General features: G+C 40.6%; 1 protein-coding gene across 1 annotated transcript in view; it reads left to right on the top strand.

The window, feature by feature from the left end:
* Positions 1-15332, top strand: part of camkvl (CaM kinase-like vesicle-associated, like) — a 78103-nt gene that overhangs the window by 55844 nt on the left and 6927 nt on the right. Inside the window, exons 2-6 of the mRNA XM_046056582.1 lie at positions 11261-11367; positions 12477-12608; positions 12900-12974; positions 13796-13934; positions 15133-15253. Of these exons, the coding sequence (XP_045912538.1) occupies positions 11261-11367; positions 12477-12608; positions 12900-12974; positions 13796-13934; positions 15133-15253 (574 nt within the window). The remainder of the gene's footprint in view (positions 1-11260; positions 11368-12476; positions 12609-12899; positions 12975-13795; positions 13935-15132; positions 15254-15332) is intronic.

Below are 15332 nucleotides of genomic sequence, written 5' to 3'. Positions count from 1 at the left end.
CTTGCTGTTTTTAAAACAGAGGAAACGAAATCACTGGGATGCAGCTCTGCTTATTATTTTTAATTTTCTATTTTTTTGTTTTTGCGGTCAGTGCTGCAGTTCAGGCTCACAACATGTAGTCTTCCTCATTCCCGTCAGAAGCTCTTTTATTGACAGTGGTTTGCAGCAAAACAGTCAAGAATTTCTCCACACTTGTATGAGACAGACAGGTGTGTTGAAGGACAAGCAGGAATAGACAAAAATAAAGAAAAACTCCTGCATTTGGAGCCTCATCTGGCATTTCAGTGCGGAGGTGTAACATACAGACTAAACAAAGGGACAGAGAGTGGTTCATTGTGAGGAGGAAGTGAAGGAATGGAGTAAAAGTGGGGAGATGGTGCGACATCACGGCTGGGGAGAAACAGTGCTAGAGGGTCGTAAGACCATATTAGTGTGAGGAACTGTGAACTCTTGTGTCTGTGTGTTAGATAGTGTGTGTGCATCTGTATGTGTTTCTCCCTGTCTCACTCTGTCTCTTACTTTGTTTACGTGTGTGTGTGTGTGTGTGTGCATGCAAACTGAGGTGTGGATTGAGGCTCTCAATTGAAGTCTGTGTTTTTGGAGAGGCACTCTGCGCGGTGCGTCCAAAGGCCATGTGTGGCCACAAAAGGAATGAATTAATTCATGGACACACACACACAAACACACACACACAGATGCAAATGGATGCTAGAAACAAAGGTTTTACAGTTTAATTTATTCCCCAGAGAGGGCAAAGCTAACAATGAGACCAGTGGCTTAACACATGTACATGTGCATTTGAATTTGCACAAGTGTGTGAGTGTGTGTGTAGGTGGATCGTGGGTAGGTGCATTAGAGGGTCTGTATTTGTTTGACAGAGGGAGTGAGCAGTGTGTGTGTGTGCATGTGTGTGTGTGTGTGTGTGTGTGTGTGATGTGTGTGTGTGTGTGTGTGTGTGCTTGAAAGAGAGAGTTCTCCATCCACACAAGTGTTTCTTAGTCATCCAAGTCAATTAAATGTAACTACAAGTGTCCGCCTAACACACACACACATACACACAAATGAAGTTGGTTGGTAAAAGTATCATTGGCTCATAGCCCTGAAGGGAGTTGCATTTTAAGTCATTGATACATTGTGTACTTCCCTTGTGTGTGTGAGTGTATGTCCGCACACACTCAACTACTCAACCCAGTGCAGAAGATTTATGCAGAGAAAACCACTTGACAGCAAATGTTGTTTCTCTCCACTGACCCCCCAGTCACAAACATAAATGTGTAATGCACACTCACACACAGAATTCCACATTTCTTCCCCTGAGTATAACACATCCTCTGAATGTTTTATAATGATCTCAAACTTTTGAAACATTACCAACATTTCCTCCCTCTCTCTGCCCCCTTTCGTCTAATCTCATATGTCTGCCAAAAGCGTTTATGTTGCATTCTGTGAGTTGTGCGTGTGACAGAGCTGACAGGAGCCGTTTAATTCTGTGGTTTTATGTTTGACACGTGAGCCATGTGCGACATGGTCGTGTCTGCCTGGCATGGCAATTTCTTCTGCACCACAAACTTTTTGCGTGAAGTCAATTTTTCCCAACCTGCATGCATGAGTGAAGCACGAAATACAGTTGCTGTTGTTTGTTTTAGATGTGAATGTTGTATAAATGCAATACTTATTCACAATGAAGACAAATGAGAAAGAGCAGCATTGTTTTCCTCACACTTATAGGCGCTATATACATACATCAGGATGAGTATAGTTATCAGAATAAGTCAGAAAACATCAGATTGTTTCTGTATTTAAATTAGCAATAACTGCAAAATGAATATAACAACAACAAACAAAATATAAAGCAGGTGTCACAATCTTTAATTTATTATCCACATGGTAATTCCTGTATAATACTGGCAAAACAAGGAAATTATTGTATTCCAGTGCTCCACTTAAAGCTCCATTCTGACATCTGACTTTCATTCTGTTTTCATATGACAAATGATAAAATGCAGATTTGTGATTGGTGGTCAAATTTACAACCTGTTGTCCAGGGATAATGGTAATTCCTGGGTTTCCTGATTATTCTCTGTCTGTACATTTGTCTTACAGCAGAAACAGAAACTGATATACTGACTGAGAATCACAGAGATAGCTGGAGATAGAAGAATGGTGGCTCTTTAACATTGTTAACATTGTTGTTGATGTATGGTTGACAAGCTGCAGCATTTTCTAAAAACTCTCAAAAGAACTGGCGATTTCAAATCAACAAAGCCTACATGGGAGAGTATTTTCAGAAATGTCTATTTCCACGGAGAGAAAATGCCAGCTTAGTAGGGACAGGACGCCAAAATCAAGAGAAACGCTGTTTTCAATTTAATCCACATTATTATGAACATAGTCAAAAAGACAAACGAGAAAAAAAGACCCCAAACGGAAAGCGAGCTGCTGCAGGAGGCATCACAGGTGCTACGCTGGCTGCTTCAGTCAGTGGTGAACATTTCTGGGTAAGATCAGTTAAGCATCCACCAATACACAGAAAGCTGTGCTATTGCACACTTGGGGTTACACAGGCTTATAAAACAGTGTATTGATCGATAATTTAATTAAATTCCCTGTTACTGTATGTTCTTGCTCCCCGCAGAAGCACACAATTCTCTGAAGGCACATGTGCTCAAAGCTCACCAATGATTAGTGCGATTAATATACAGGACGTGGCCACAATAAATGTAACACCTGTATAATGTCATACAATACAATACAATAGCCCTACTATTTAACTGGATACTCCATTTCCCCTAACGTTTAATTTGAGAACAAAGTATTAGATACACCTTATATAACTCTTAGTTGTATCCTGTAGACAAAACATAAGCTGTACCCTTCAATATAATGCAAGCAAACAAAACCACAAATTATGGCCTCAAAAATTAACTACTAACAACAGAGCAAAGTATTGGAGCACTAGCAGTCGGTCTGTCAATTGATCTACCACTTTAATCCAGACTGAAATATCTCTGTAGCTATGGATCACCGTGAAATTCAGTCGACATTCATGTTCTACACAGAATAAATTGTTATCACGTTGGTGATTGGTGAACCTTTCTTCTAGCTCTGTCATTTGTTAAAATTGTTATTTGTCAAATACATTATGGTATATTAAATACTGCAAAGCTAAAGCCAGTCCCACCAGCCTCAGTTGCTCTTTTTGTTTAGTTCTAATTAGCAAATGTTAGCCTTCTAACATTAGAAATTATGGTGGGGGGAACATATGGTGGGTCAACATTACTTGAAAACATCAGGATGTCAGCATTGTCATTGTGAGCACTGTGCTTCATAAAGCTTCTATGGGCCATCAGTAGTCTTCTTTCAGTACAACGACCAACACTGAGCAACTACTAAATATTTTCAGACAATGTGAAAGGTTTGTTTAATGTTTGGTATTATTTGTAACCATTGGTGGAAGTGTGATCATCTGAATGACTTTTAAACTGTGCGTGAATAACATTTTAAAAAAGTCTGGTTGGGGGTCCATTAAAACTGATTGCTTTTATTGCTAGAAATGTGAGGCAGTCCAACATGGAAACAGTACACAACCACAGCAGGGTCATGCTTTTGTTCATAAAAAATTCTACAGCAAAATACTTTAAACATGTAAATGCACGAACATTATGCAATCAATAATATTTTTAGGATTGTCTTCTTTTTCTCCTCGCTCATGATCCCTTACTAACCTCTCCGTCACTCTCTCTCTCTCTTTCTCTCTCTCGCTAGCTCGTTGTCATGTGAAGCTCTGATTCTCTAGCTTGATGTTACATCCAACTTGGAGAGGATGCTTGTTCCTTCCGGTGTGTGTGCGATTCTGTACGTATGAGTGTATATCCAACTTATCCACACAGTCTCATTCAAGAAGTTACTTACACACAATCACTTGCCCCTTACCTTAACCATAACCATCACAACTACATACTTAACCTTAACCCTTACACTAACCTTTACCTAATTGTAACCTGAGCCCTAAAGCCACGTCTTAACCCTCCACCTGCGGGCGGGGACCTCAATTATTGTGACATGAGTGTATTCAGGTTAAAGTCCCCACAAGGATATAAAAACATTACACACACACACACACACGTGTGTATGTGTGTGCCTGCAGGTCTTGCCTCCGGTTATTCTGGTGTCAGAAAAAACGAGCCTGTCAGCCCGACATTGCATCATTCTATGTAAACTACAGACACACATACACACAGTTTTGTAAAAAAAAAAAAAAAAAACAAGATACTCTGTGGGCCTTCTCCCTGAGGACGCACTTACTGTGCTAGACCTGCACAGATCCACTCTCCTAATGAGGGAACAGGAAACAAGAGGACACACACCAGGGAAAGAGAAAGAGAGAGAAAAATAGAGAAGGGAGGGAGTGAAAGGTGAGGAAGTATTTTAGACAGAGTGGTGTAAAGCAGATGAATCATACCATTCAGAATAAGGCAACACTTGTATATTCATGTGGCGTGTGTGTGTGTGTGTGCTTTTGACACTACATGATTTTGGCAGATTTTACATGTGTCTGCATTTGGAAATGGGTTTCTCTCTCTCTTTCTCTCTCTGGGCAGATGTGATGAATTTTCATTAGAACGTTTCCTTATTAAGCCTGTTTCTGGCCTTGTGTACGCCTCGTAGTCACACACACAAACATGCGCGCACTGTCTCTTCTACTTACACACACAAAAACAGAACACACGCACAGGCCTTAGATGAGAGCAATAAGGGAATTAGTGGTTATAACAAGCTCGGAGAAGACCCCATACTAGGAGGTCAGTGGAAGAAGCAAATGTAATTTGGGTATTGATGCAACACAGACACACACACGTACTAACCATTACATGATTTCCACACATGCGTAACTCTTAATACTTAAGTTCTGTGTGTATCCATTCACCCTCTTTCTCACTCTTGTAACCTGTCGTACACTTGATTTTAACAAGCACAGAAATGCTGATAATTGGCCCTTCGTCCGCTTCTCCTCTTCAGCTTTTCTCTCCTGTGTGCTCTGCCACGTCAAGTCTTTTATTTGTCCCACTTTCACATCACAGCATCTTGATAAGGCCTGGGACCGACCTCAGGCTGCTGCGCACTTCGCTCAATATTGAGCACACACTCGTCGGCTGAGGCAATGAGCTTAGTACGAATCAGTGGACTGATTTCTGTTTAATGCCATTATATTTTTACTGTAAATTAAGTTTTGTAGGCCATAATGTTATTAATGGCAATATGAAAGGGCTTTCAGCTGTGTCTAGAATATTCATTGTGTTATTATTTTCTAATTATACCCGGTGCAATTCTTACATAAGGTTGTGAATCTAATTTCTTCTGAAGAATTTGAACGCTGAGCTAGAAAAGAAGTCAATTTTGACGTGTTGCCTCACGTATATCACAGTTGATCTTGACTGATCAATAAGAAACATGCTGCAATTGTCACATTTTGTTATACACAGATGAAGAGACACACATTGATTTGCACACAAGAAGCACAAAAATGATGATCATTCTTAGGGCAAACGTGGTAATCATTATTGATAATCTTATGAAAGGTGATGGTAATTGTGGGCTTAATTACCCTTAAAGGGGTTGTGGGACACAGAACATTTCTTTCTTTTGTGTTGTAGGTGTGTGTACATATGTGAGTGTCTTGAATGTGTTTATTTGATATACACACAAACACACACATACACACACACAGACACACACACACATACAAGTAACGAGGCCCTAGCACAGTAGGATTAGTGGTTGTAAAGTACAGGAAACACAAACATGTCCACAATCTTCCTCGTTGTTATTCCCATTAGTCTAACAGTTAGAACATCAGGGGTTGCCACATCAGTCTTAACCCCTGATGTTATTCCCCCCCACCTTGGTGAGGAATTGCCATGATTAAACCTTTCGGACTAGAGGGGATTGGCGAGTGCAAAACGACAAGATGAAAGCCACGCAGAGGCTAAGAAAGGTGCAGGAGCGGGATTGTGAAAAAAGAAAAAAAACACAAACAGAAAGGAAGCAAGAGAGGCAGGGAAAGACAAAGAGGCTTTTAAGTGAAATGATCATGCTGCTGGTTGAAAGGATAAACATGTTGTTCCTGCAGAATCTCACACCTGTGTTCACGCTGATGTAGGCAGGCACATGTGACATGTCAAACACTAATGAGGGACACATATATTTTCTTTTCTTCAGTAGGTCATTCTGTTTGCATATTTTATTTAGTAATGAGCTGCAAAAAGCACCATATTTTTTCTTAATTTCCCTGTTGGACAGGGCTTAATGGGAAAGGATGGCTAAAGAGATGAGTGCCAGTGAAAAGCAGATTTTCTTAGAATGATGCAGAGAACCTCTGAAACACTTCCCCTCTGTGCTGATAAAAATATATTCTATTCCCTTTGATTCATTTGTGAGCTTTGCTGCAGCCTGAACACAACACTTGTGAACAAGCACACAGACACACTCAAGACACGCACAGGCAATTTGATTTAAAGTGGGGAAGATAACGTGTGATGTCTCGGATAGATCGGTGTGCCTTCACACTTTAGTATGTGTGTCTGTGTGCGTTAATGGGTGTGCATTTCAAAAGCATAAGCAAAATGTACAACAAACCATGCAATTCTTCATTGTGTGTTGCATGGAAGCCATGCTACATGCTCATTCAAAAGGATGTACACTGATTTTGTTTTTTTCCAAATTGAGTTGAAATGAATGAATCAAGATCCAGTGAACTTTTTACATTTCAGTTTTGTTTCACCATATCCGTGTGACCAGTTGTCTGGACCACTTTTAACACTGAATAGCAATATGAGGAGAATTTCATGTTTAAAGATCTAGGCATGTTATAGAATGTGTCATAGCATGATCTGATGTTTAATAATTGCTTATTATGACAAAACAAGTACTTGCACACTCAGAAAGATCCATTTAAACGGTGACATTAGCCATCCCTCACTCCCTTTATTAAAGCAACATTATATGTTCTTATCTTAAAATAACTTTAAAATAATTTTAATGATACACTGACTTGTGAGTGCCATCTCTGTACTTGCCACTCCAGGTTCTATGTGCTAGCTACTTAACTTTGTACATGTAACTTATTAGCTGGCTTGCTATGTCGCATTATTGTGCTTGCTTGATGTTTGGCTGTGTTAGCAAAGTTGTTGACTCCAGCAAAATCAGCCAGAGGTTTTACACACAGAAGTGTAGCTGCTAGCTATAAATATCGAGTTGATGTTACCAAACTTACTACCAAACACATTTGGACATTTGGACATCTTTAACGTTACTGTAAGTTATCTTCCCTAGGCTGCAGTCTAGCTAGCTCGCCACCCAAGTTTCAAGCAACATCACGCAGCTGCTGGTGAGGAGCTGAGCCACTGTCGTGCTGGAAACAAGCGAGAACACCAGAACCGGGCTCAACAGCCTCTATGGACATAATGCTAATAATGCTAATAAAGCTAATGGCAGAGGCAGAATAGGATGGAGGAAGCTAAGGAGAGAAAAAGAGACTGACCAATCAAGAGGCTCTCCGGCTTTGTGAAAAAAAGGCTGCAAGACAGACGCCGAGCTGGCATTCTTACAGTGTACACTGTTGGACTAGTAACTAATATTGCTATGTCTTGTGTTGTCGCACTTAGTTGATGTTTGGCTGTGTTAGCAACGTTGGTGACTTGTTAGTTTTTGTTCATAATGTAATCGGAACAAATGCACGTGTACAGCTGTTATTTACGGTGAATTACACTCTGAAACAGTAGGGCCGCCAAATCGCACAAAAAAGCAATTAATGTTGCTTTAAGTTTAAATAGGATGACAAAATGCAAAAAGCTCAATTTGTCTTCCACTTCAGTACATCCTCAAATTGATCCCAGATTTAAGGTGACTAGCATAACAATGACCTCTCTTTGAAATCTATTTGTTTGAAATCGGAAACTCATAATGTCAATTTCTTTCAAATATATCATTCTCACTGGTTCATTACACACCATCTGTGTAATGGAGTATGGTGAAAGCCCCTATGGGCCCCTCTCTCAAGGGGGCCTGTAGTGGTTCGAAATACTTCATCATTTCAAAAAATAATAAATTCACAGTCACGTTATCTGATCAGTCACAGTTTCATTACATACTAACAATGAGAACGAATGAAACAAATTCATGACGCCGTTGCTCCATCATCTTTTCATGGCATGAACGTGTGGATGTGAACCAGGAATGTAATGTATGACCACAGAAACTTTTCAATTGCATTTGAAAATATGAATAATCTCTGCCATTGAAATGAGCAAATGAAATGTTGCATTGTACTTAAATGCTTTCATTGTATTTGTGCATGCCTTCGAGTGCTTTCTGACTTTGGGGACAGCCCTTACTCTCATAAACATGAGTCACACAACGCATTATCACACATAGCCTGTTGACACATCCCTACATGCACCCACACACATACATTCACCTGTGCAAACATTCACACGTTGTGAAGTTGTGAAGCTGTGAGGTTGAGAGGTACTCTCAATCTGCCTCTGCAGTTCTGTGTTTTACACTTTGTTCTCATGTACACTATTTTCTCTATCCACCTTTTCACTTAGTCACAGTGTACCTTTCTCCTTGCCTTTCTGTTCCCATTGTTTCTCACCTCTTTCCTCCTCATCTCCCGTCTTTCCCACTCTTCCCCTCTCATCTCCTTTCTTCTCACATCCTCCCATATCGCCTCCTACTCTCCGTCAACTTCAAGGTTTGTACTGACTCAGTATTCTGCAGGTGTGGTGTTTGTAAGGCATCTGAGTTTTTCGGGCAAGAAACAATCACCAGTAACACCCAGAGAAGAAGGACAAAGATCTATCTAAAAGAAAGGACAGGCCATAAACTGATCTTCACACAGCCCATATTCTTTATGAAGCCAGCTACCTTTCAAGCCTTCGGGGAATTCTGGTTAAAACAGGAGAGCTTCGCTGTAACATTTTTTATGGGTTTAAGTTAAACCCATCCTGACAGTGAATACAGGAAAAGTTTGCAAAAACGTTGATGCCAGTCGGTGATTTTTGTAATGGTGCCCGGTAGCTCCAGCAAATCCCTAAAATTGTTCCCAGGACATTGCTGATGGTTTGAAAGTCAACTGTACTAAGTTTTTAAACATCAACTGTGGAGATTTTGGGGTGCCCTTAGTCAGAAAGGTTATGGTGGCCTGCAGGGGAGATTTTTAGAGCAGGCAAAATATCTAAAACTGTGTAGAGGTAGGACCACAGTGCACAAAAGTTAGCATCTCAAAAACATATTGGCAGCATATCTGCTGACCCTTACTGACAAATGACATTTGGTGCTTGCCACTATATTTTAGTGGGGACACTCTGTTCCCAAAGGGATGGATGTGCTCCATTCACATCAAGCCGGCTTCACCTTCACTGTCCTGGAACTTGTCATGGGAATGTTGTTATGCTTACATAATCTTCTGGCAAAACTAGGCCTTTTCAATCCACCACTGAAGTCCCTTGGGCCTCACATACACTCACACAAGGGCGCACATATGGACTTTGGACACACATGTGCCCGCACACACACAAACATGCATCCTTCTGCTCAAACTCATATCTGCACATGTGACATATCCGCATCAACCTTTGCACTTGCTCAGTCACACACTCTAGTACATGCATATACACACACAATGTATCCCAGCACTCTGGATTAGGGGTACAGATTAGAGATTAGGGCCAGCACTGGGATTACACAGTACTCTCCAGCCCCGCCTCCACCATAGATCAGAAGCACCTCTGGCCCTATCATCTACAGTGGTGACGCTACACACACACACACACACACACACACACACACAAGCAGAGAGAAAGAGAAAGAGAGAAAGTGGGGATTTGACATCACTCATATTCATTCCTTAATCCTAAATTAGCACCTGCAAAATGTCATTACTTCAGAGGATTTCTATTGTTTTTCTGTTCTTAGTCCTCATGTCGTATTCTCTGTATTTCTCAGTTCCTATCTTTCTCTGTTTCTCTCCCTCACTTACACACTCACAATCCTGAAGTCATCTTGACAGCATTACTAGCTGACCCCAGCATCACTCACATTAATCAAAGCTCCTTCGAAAATGCCTATTCCCTCCTATCACATATTTCCTGACTTGGTCAATTCCACAGATTTGTCTTAATGTGGTACCCTGTAGATAGAAATCTCCACTAAGGGAAGTCAAGAGAAACAATGGAAAGGAATGATCCAACTGGAATGGGTTTTGTCAAGTATTTGGGACAGGAGAAGGATCTTGAGGATAGATGGCTGAAGCTTCCAGGAAATCTGTCTCCTACGGTAGATGGAGTGTTAAAGGATGTGGGTGAGGATAGCCTGAGGACTGTGCTAAGATGGTATATTGATTGCTGATTCACTATCTAGATCTTTGATTTTCTACCTGGGCGTATAAGCCCTGTTGTGGGGTCACAAGCTATTTTAGGGTGGACATGATAAGAACAGTTTTATGGTGAAATACATATATACAGTATGTGTACTGTACGTGATCATCGGTATGGATGTTGTTATTTTCCATTGTGAAGTGCATTTTCAGGTGCAATGCTAACAGTGAGAGTTACTGTGAGGTGAAAAGAGGAATTAAAAGTCATTCTGAGTGATGTTCACAGCAACTTCAAAAGGTCATGAATTACTGATCTAGATCAGAAGACAAACTTACACACACACACATTTCAGGCTACAACCAAAAAACTAATTTTCCTGTCATTAAAGCCCAGTGCTGTCAGTGTTACTCAGGGCTCCAGTGATTGCTAAAGAAGCAAGCTGCTTTAGGGAAACAGGGACACTGCCCTTTATAAATAAAGTTTAACTTGAATTTGACAGACGTTGCACAGAATCTGCAGACTTTAGCAGAGTAGAGAGAAGCTTAGTGGGTAGCTTAGTATCTGTTGACAAGGCTGGCACGCAACCAGGCTGCCAGAAGCGTTAGTATCCAGATTTGTTCAAAAGTCGACTTGGCTGCCCAATGTGCTGTGTATCTTCAAGGCTAATAGTAACGGCACCCCCTTGTTGTCTTTGACTTCAACCACTGGGGGCTTTCATAATGTTTCATCAGTACCTTTTGCCTGTTTTAACATGCTCGCCCATGCTGCTCTGCAATCCCTTTATCTTTCTGTTACCTAAAAGGTGTCGTCAAAAATAATTCATCCTTTACTTTCCCCCTCTGTAGTGCAATGATTGAAATGTATTTTTCTTTATTTCTTAGGTGAATGCCGTCATGCCATTTGGGTGCCTTGCCCTGCGAGATGGGCGGAATTACAATAGCATATCTGATGTCACAGACAAATATGAGATTGGACAGGTCCTCCGAGCGTGAGTACCATAAAACTTTATGCATGGATCTCTCTTGCCTTCTGTCCTCCTCTCCCATGTAGAATTCATGGGCACATTCCTGTATTCCCAAATGGTCGTTATTGTCTTCATGAATTATTTCAAATTGAATTGGATCCACAATCCCTGAAGATTTGGTTTGGCATATCAAACGTTTTTACTGGAGGAATGACAAAAGGCACGAAGCTAGTGTGTAACACACTTAAGGGACACGTTTTTCAAATTTTAGCTGACCAATTGTCATTTTTGATCACGGCAGTTCATGAAAACGCACATTCTGCGTCATGCCTAAAAATGACAAATATATTGGACATACTTTCAAAGAGCTGCGAAAATCACTCTTACTGACCGTTTTCTTCTCCTGAACACTCTCCTTGACACATTGAAGGCACAGACACATACACACACACACCCCAATCAGTGTAAGAGGCCATATGGCAACATCAGCATCTGGCCTGAGAGATCTCTGCTCATCTTTTATATAACACACAGAGACACACACACACACACACACACATTAACTCACAAGAATTAAGTGCACACATTTGCATTCTTTGTAATTGTCTGAAAACAAGGAAGATAAAGGTGGTATGGTTGTGGTAAGGATAAAATGGAATCAAACCAATTTACTGTTACTATCATTACATTTGTTATTAGAATGATTTAAGAAAAAAAAGAAAATTGAAAGAAAAAAAGAGCGCAGTTGGATTTTCTGAGAGTATTTACTGGGCATGAAAGATTTAATGTGAGACATTGTAGTTTAATTTTGCCTCACACAGCTTCTCAAAATCCATTTGGGTAAAATACTGTATTGCCCGAAGGCTCAAAACCAGACGATGCCCAGCCGATGGCAGCAATAAACCCATTTCAGATTTGTTATTTATGACCTTTTATTCTACCCATCGACTCTCCCCCCAATTAAATTATTTCACGCTATTTCACCAAAACAGCCAGTGCCCTCTGTCTACTTAATTTGAATATTACGCCATGTCTCTCAAAAGCAACTACAGTTCTTTTGTGCTCTAATGTTATATTTACCTTTCCTGCCTTCCTCTGTCTGTCTGTCTTTCAATTTTTTTCTCCTTGCGTAGGAAGGAGTTCTGCGAGCTGTGCCTGGCTAAAGACCGACAGACAGACAAGGTTTTTGTCTGCAAGAAGTTCCTCAAGAAAGACGGCAGGAAAGTCCGCAAGGCTGCCAAGAACGAAATCATGATCCTAAAATTGTACGCAGTCTGTGGACAGGTGGATTTATGATTGAGGGATGGAGAGAGGGAGGGTGTTTTATTTGAAATTCCACTTAGAATTTTCTGTAACGCAGTCCATGTCACCCTAGTTAATAATGTAATTTCAGATGTTTGTAACTTGTTTTGTCTACCCCAGCTGGAGATATTTTCACACACCCTGTCTTTCTTTTTATATAAGACTATTCAAAAGCCAGACAATGGTTAGCACCTTTCAATTGCATGTGAGATCCTTCACAGTTGCAAGGTCACAGACTGTCTTTGCGGTTCCAGGGTCAACCACCCAAACATCCTTCAGCTGATAGACACATTCGAGACCCGGAAAGAGTACTTCATCATCCAGGAACTGTGAGTTTTTCTTTTACTGGTTCACTATTTATGTTTCTTGTGTGAGCATTCATGACAATGTGTAGCTACTTAAGTGTGTGTGCCTTAATGTACCTTAACTTGCATAAATCCATCAGCTAGAGGGTAGGGGTTGAGTCCTGCATCTTATTACTATGTGCTCTGTTGCTCCCCTCAGCAACAGAGGAAGGTGTTAGATTTTATGAGATATTTGCTCTTAGTAACGCTCAACATTACTCAGTCCTTCTGAGGCATGGCTTTGCCATAATAGGGTCTCTACAGAGATCTTGAGATTGATAACGCTAGAGCCGGCCCAATCTGCGTCACGTTTGGCTTGTGCGTTTTTCAACATTTGCAACTTTATTTGAACTTCTGTTACTGAATTACAGAGAGACAGACTGCACTGAAAGTGATTGCTGTCACCTGTGTGTGCATCGCTCAGTTTATGTGTTGGTGTCTGTTCATAGCTAACACTTCTGCCCAGGCAATAGTCCTCCTGCTGAGGGAAAATACGCGGTGATTACACACCCATCATTTATACATTCTCTGAAGTTAACCAAGTCTTTTAGAGTAATGACCAATACTCAGTTGTTTAATTGCTCAGGATTGCTAGCTATAGGCCCGTAGCAGCAGATTTCCTTACTAATGGACATAAAAAAACAAGAGCTCAGGGCTTTTGATTACTGTGTTACTGAAAGCTTAAAGTGAATTTTTGTGTAGCAACATGTGGTTAACAGTCACACCGACTTGCATTCATTTTGATTAGTATATTTGGCTATGTGTGTTTTCGTCACGTGTGTGTCTCTGTGTTTAACTGCATGCAGTGCCACAGGAGGAGATGTATTCGATTGGATTCTGGACCAAGGGAATTACACAGAAAGAGACGCCTCCAATGTCATCAGACAAGTCCTCGAGGCTGTGGCGTACTTACACTCCCTCAACATAGTTCACAGGAACTTGAAGGTACATGCTCACTCTCTTTTTTCCCTCTCCCCACATGATGCACACGCACATGAACCTGGTGTATATGTGTGGTGAGTGTCATTACAATAAAAAGATGGTGGTGGCTTGCTTCTGAAGACACAGGAAGACATATGACAAAAAAGATTTACAAGTGAGTGGCCCTCTTTGCCGTCACACCCCAGAAAGCAATTTCCAGTATATAGTCAGAAGAATCTCTACGGAGACCTAAAAGCATTGCACTCATTGCCATCTCAGTTAATGACTCGACATTTGATAACATTTTAGCAAGGGAGTAAACACTGTCTTTATGGCTTAATGCCATCTCTAGTGAGACACACACACACACACACACACACACACACACATATTCATATCTTTAACCTTCATTATCAACCCATTAGGATGGAGTTACAGCTTCTCTTGGGCTTCAGACTCCCCCTACTGGTAGAAGTCTGACTTTTCTTTCAGTCCGGACTCAGCCTGTGAACCCATGAAACTGAATGAAAATGGCATTTTCAGATCGGTGTCCATATTGGCAAGCCAAGATGCTTCTTTTAATCAAGTAGCCGGGTTTCTGGTTATTCTTTTGCCTTACTCTTCAATACCCTATATTGTCAAGAAATGACGTGCTCAATTTTAATACATATTACAGTATTATGCTGTAATGATTTACCTGATGATCCATTAGCCTACTTTTACTACTGACAGTTTGTACCTCAGAGACTTGGTATCATCTTGGTTTAAACAAGCCTGACATGTAAATCCAAGACTGAGAATCCATTTGACCTTGCGCCTCTGTTCACTACAAGAACAAAACACGACTTAGAAATCAACTTCAGCTTCTAAATTTAACTGTATGGTCTCCAAAGGGGAAATTTATCTTCCAGCTACGCAGGTGAAACACAGAACACAGAAGTCATAAAACATGTCATAAAATATGTAAAGTATATGCTAAAATCCCACACACAGACTTGTATAAAACATGCATCCGTAATTGCATAACATATTAATGTGCCAGTATTGCTGAGATATTTCACAGGTTGCAGGGGCGTTATCATTGACTGTCTGCTGATGATCGACTCCCATATATTTGTGGCACTGAATCAGTTCAGTGTCCCTTATATGTAAATAGGAGTGGAGAGCTTCAGTCTGTGTGTATTTGTATGAGAATACATATTCTGTCCCTCATTTTGTTTAGCTGGAAAACCTGATGTACTACACAGAAAACAACCACAACAAAGTAGTTCTGCGAGATTTCTACCTGTCCAGGTTTGAGAACGGACCCATCACAGAGCCTTGTGGAACACCAGAATACCTGGGTAGGATACTCTCTATTTACCACTGTGGTTCTGTTTTTATATGTATATATATATATATATATATATATATATATATATA

The sequence above is a fragment of the Micropterus dolomieu genome, linkage group LG08 (genome assembly GCF_021292245.1).
Source record: "Micropterus dolomieu isolate WLL.071019.BEF.003 ecotype Adirondacks linkage group LG08, ASM2129224v1, whole genome shotgun sequence".
Classification (NCBI taxonomy): Eukaryota; Metazoa; Chordata; class Actinopteri; order Centrarchiformes; family Centrarchidae; genus Micropterus; species Micropterus dolomieu.
Note: the sequence above shows the minus strand (reverse complement) of the source record. Positions and strands in the feature narration are given on the sequence as shown.